Below are 3,081 nucleotides of genomic sequence, written 5' to 3' on the forward strand. Positions count from 1 at the left end.
CATGGTACACAAATTCTTAGGGCCAGCCCTGAGGCCAGGTATGAGACACTATTTTACAACCGAGTATAGAAAGATTACCAATACCTGACCTGACCTAAACCCGGTCCATTGCCATATCTAGCTCTACTCCACTCAAATCGTTCACATTCCTACCAAAATTAAAAACCGTTGCATCCTCAAGGGGTCATTATGTCATGACTTGAAAAACACAAGATCTTTTTAGTTTCAACGCAACTTCCTAATAATTGGAGAAGAATATTAATCAAGTCTGACGTGCGCTTACCCAAACCCCAGCGCACATATTCCAGGCCGGCGCGTAAACTAGTCATCCTCCACCTTCATATACACCCTCCCATTTTCCATCTTCACCACCATTTGGCATTTCCATAATTACCTCAATTTTCAACTTCATCAATCTATGGATATCTTTTCATACTTCACAACATCTGACAAGTACGTTTCTTAACTTTCACTTCAATTACTTCTCATCGTATTGTTTCATTTGTTTAGTTTTTTTAACAATGAAACTTGTGTTTTTTATTTATAGGATTAGTTTTGAGGATGATGAGTTTGAAGATGCGGGAGAAGGAACTGCTCTTGCTCTGATTGCGGATGCGTTTGAGGAAATTGCGGATTCGATTAAGAAGGGGAACAAGAAGGATGTTTTGTTTGAGTTGGATTTGAAGCCGTTTTGCGAGGCGTGTTCTTTGGTCTCTATATTGTTTGGTTCGCTCGGTATCGCTTTTAAATTTGCGGAAATGGAATACACATCTAAGGTTTGTTCATCTGGATTTTGTAATGTTATTGTGATTGATTTGAAAAGTCTAGTTTAGGTTAATGATTGTTATCTGTTGATCTACCTGAATTGAACCGAAATTAGGAAGTTTAAAACGGAATAGAAACCGAATTTGAATTTGGTTCGGTTTTTGGTTTGACCCAAAAAACCGAATATATTCTTAATCATTTTTTATTAGATTGGGTTGGGCTATTTTTTTTTTTTAATTTAGTCCAATCCAATTACAATTTTAACTCAATCTTTATTTAACCCGGGTCAAAAGGGTTGGGCTAAATAAAGATTGAGTTAAAATTGTAATTGGATTGGACTAAATTAAAAAAAATATTATTTGATATTTGGCTCGAACCGAATTCAGATTTTTGAAAACCGAATTTAACTTTGGTTTTGGTTTTTGACGGAAAACCGATTTTTTTTAACCCTTTTTACCATTATTTTGGATTCGGTTGGGTTAAATAAAAGTAAAAGTTGTAGTTGGATGGGGCTAAACTAAAAAAGAAACTATTATTTGATATTCGGCTCAAACCGAATTCAGGTTTTTGAAAGCGGAACCAGAAACCAAATACCCAATTTGGTTTCGACAAAAACTGAATATGTATTTTGGTTCGGTTTTAAAATGTTTGATACGGTGTTGGATTTGATCGGTTTAAAATATAATAATGAACACCCCAAAGATTAAGATAGAATTGAGCTTGTATTTAGATTTTAAATTCATGATAATCACTTTCAGGTCAATGATCTTGCGGATGCAGCAAGTGTTTACGGCACTTTGAGTAAAGTAATCGATTACGATGTGAAAGCCGACACAGTGCAAGCAGCCGAAAGCCTGACTCGCAAGCTTCGCAGAGTTAGGCAGGGTCTTGATCTCATTAGAGAGCTGTTTCAAAACTTTTTGTCTACAGAGTATGCATTTTTTTTTTATCTTTTTACATCTTTTAATCATGTGGTCCAACAGTTTAGTCAACCATCTATTATATCATGACATAATGTTATGATGTTTTTGTAATGTTCCAGTGATTACTCATTGAAAGAAGCAGCTTCATCTGCTTATAAACAAGTTTGTGCACCATACCACACATGGGCCGTCAGAACCGCGGTTTCTGCTGGAATGTGTGCTCTTCCAACAAGAGATCAACTTTTGTTGAATCTCAATGAAACTGGTGAGCTAATCAACTTACTTTCTTGTGAAATCTTGATAAAATCCAAGTATCTTGTGAACCCGAATCATGTTTTTTTGTTCTAAAATCTATTTTTTTTTATGGATAAACAACAATTTAGCGTTTTGATTTTGTTATGATCGGTGACAGATGAATCGGCTGAGAATGAAATGAGGAGGTATATAAAGGCGTCACTTCCGGTTATAAAGTATATTGATAATTTGTTCACTGCAAGGGGCATCACATTGGATTGGTGATGTTGTTATATAAGATCTCTTATGTTTGTTTTATGCTTTCAAGGTGTGTTGTTCTTAATTCAATTTGTATATTGCCCATTCTTTAATAGGGTTAGGTAAATTGTGTTAGAATTAGCTAGCTTTTGTATCACCATTTTGAATTCTTGGAATATTTCCATATTTGTTCAAGAAAAGAATCACTACCCATATGTATTTATGATTTTGGTTATTACTTCTATTTATTATTCTACCATCTTCATTTTGCTTCTTATAGCCCATCACCATATTGACACAATTTGGTTAAAAAATGTCCTTTTGTTACATGAGCCAGAGAATAAATGATTGGTGTTGATAAACCAGCTCTTAGAGTCAGTGGCGACTGGCGAAGCATTACCCGAATGACGGGGGGTCGAAAACGTATATACCCAAAAATTTCTATAGAACTGGGGGTCGAAACGTATATACCAAAAAATTTCTATACAAAACTATATATATATAACACTACTGAGCGAAAAGTTCGAGGGGTTGGGCGCCCCCCTCCCCCCGGGGCCCCTTCTATACTTCACCAATGCTTAGAGTTATATAATTATAGTAATTGTGTTATTGTATCGAAACAATATACCTCTTATGTGACTTTTAAAGTGTGATTTGAGTTGTCTAATTTTTTTTTTTTTTTTTTTTGTGTGTGTGTGTGTCTTTAATGGTATAATTTGAGGATCTAATTTCAAGACGACATAGACTATTAAAAGAACCAAATCTTACTATTGATACAATTTATTTTTAACCTAGTCAAGCTCCAATTTCTAGATGTTACGGTGTGAAAGCATTCACATCCCTTCCGACAAATTACATGATTATGTTCTTTATATTATAAGAAAGTGGTTGTGAGTAAAGT

At 34.8% G+C, this 3,081-nt stretch overlaps 1 protein-coding gene across 1 annotated transcript; it reads left to right on the forward strand.

The window, feature by feature from the left end:
• The first annotated feature begins 274 nt into the window (after nucleotides 1-274).
• LOC110872099 (ACD11 homolog protein) lies at nucleotides 275-2,418 on the forward strand. Its single transcript, XM_022120867.2, has 5 exons — nucleotides 275-453; nucleotides 548-776; nucleotides 1,524-1,696; nucleotides 1,808-1,953; nucleotides 2,101-2,418. The coding sequence occupies exons 1-5, from the start codon at nucleotides 419-421 to the stop codon at nucleotides 2,205-2,207; spliced, it is 690 nt and encodes a 229-aa protein (XP_021976559.1). The 5' UTR covers nucleotides 275-418; the 3' UTR covers nucleotides 2,208-2,418.
• The last annotated feature ends 663 nt before the right edge of the window (nucleotides 2,419-3,081 follow it).

Source organism: Helianthus annuus, chromosome 8 (genome assembly GCF_002127325.2).
Source record: "Helianthus annuus cultivar XRQ/B chromosome 8, HanXRQr2.0-SUNRISE, whole genome shotgun sequence".
In the NCBI taxonomy this organism is placed as follows: domain Eukaryota; kingdom Viridiplantae; phylum Streptophyta; class Magnoliopsida; order Asterales; family Asteraceae; genus Helianthus; species Helianthus annuus.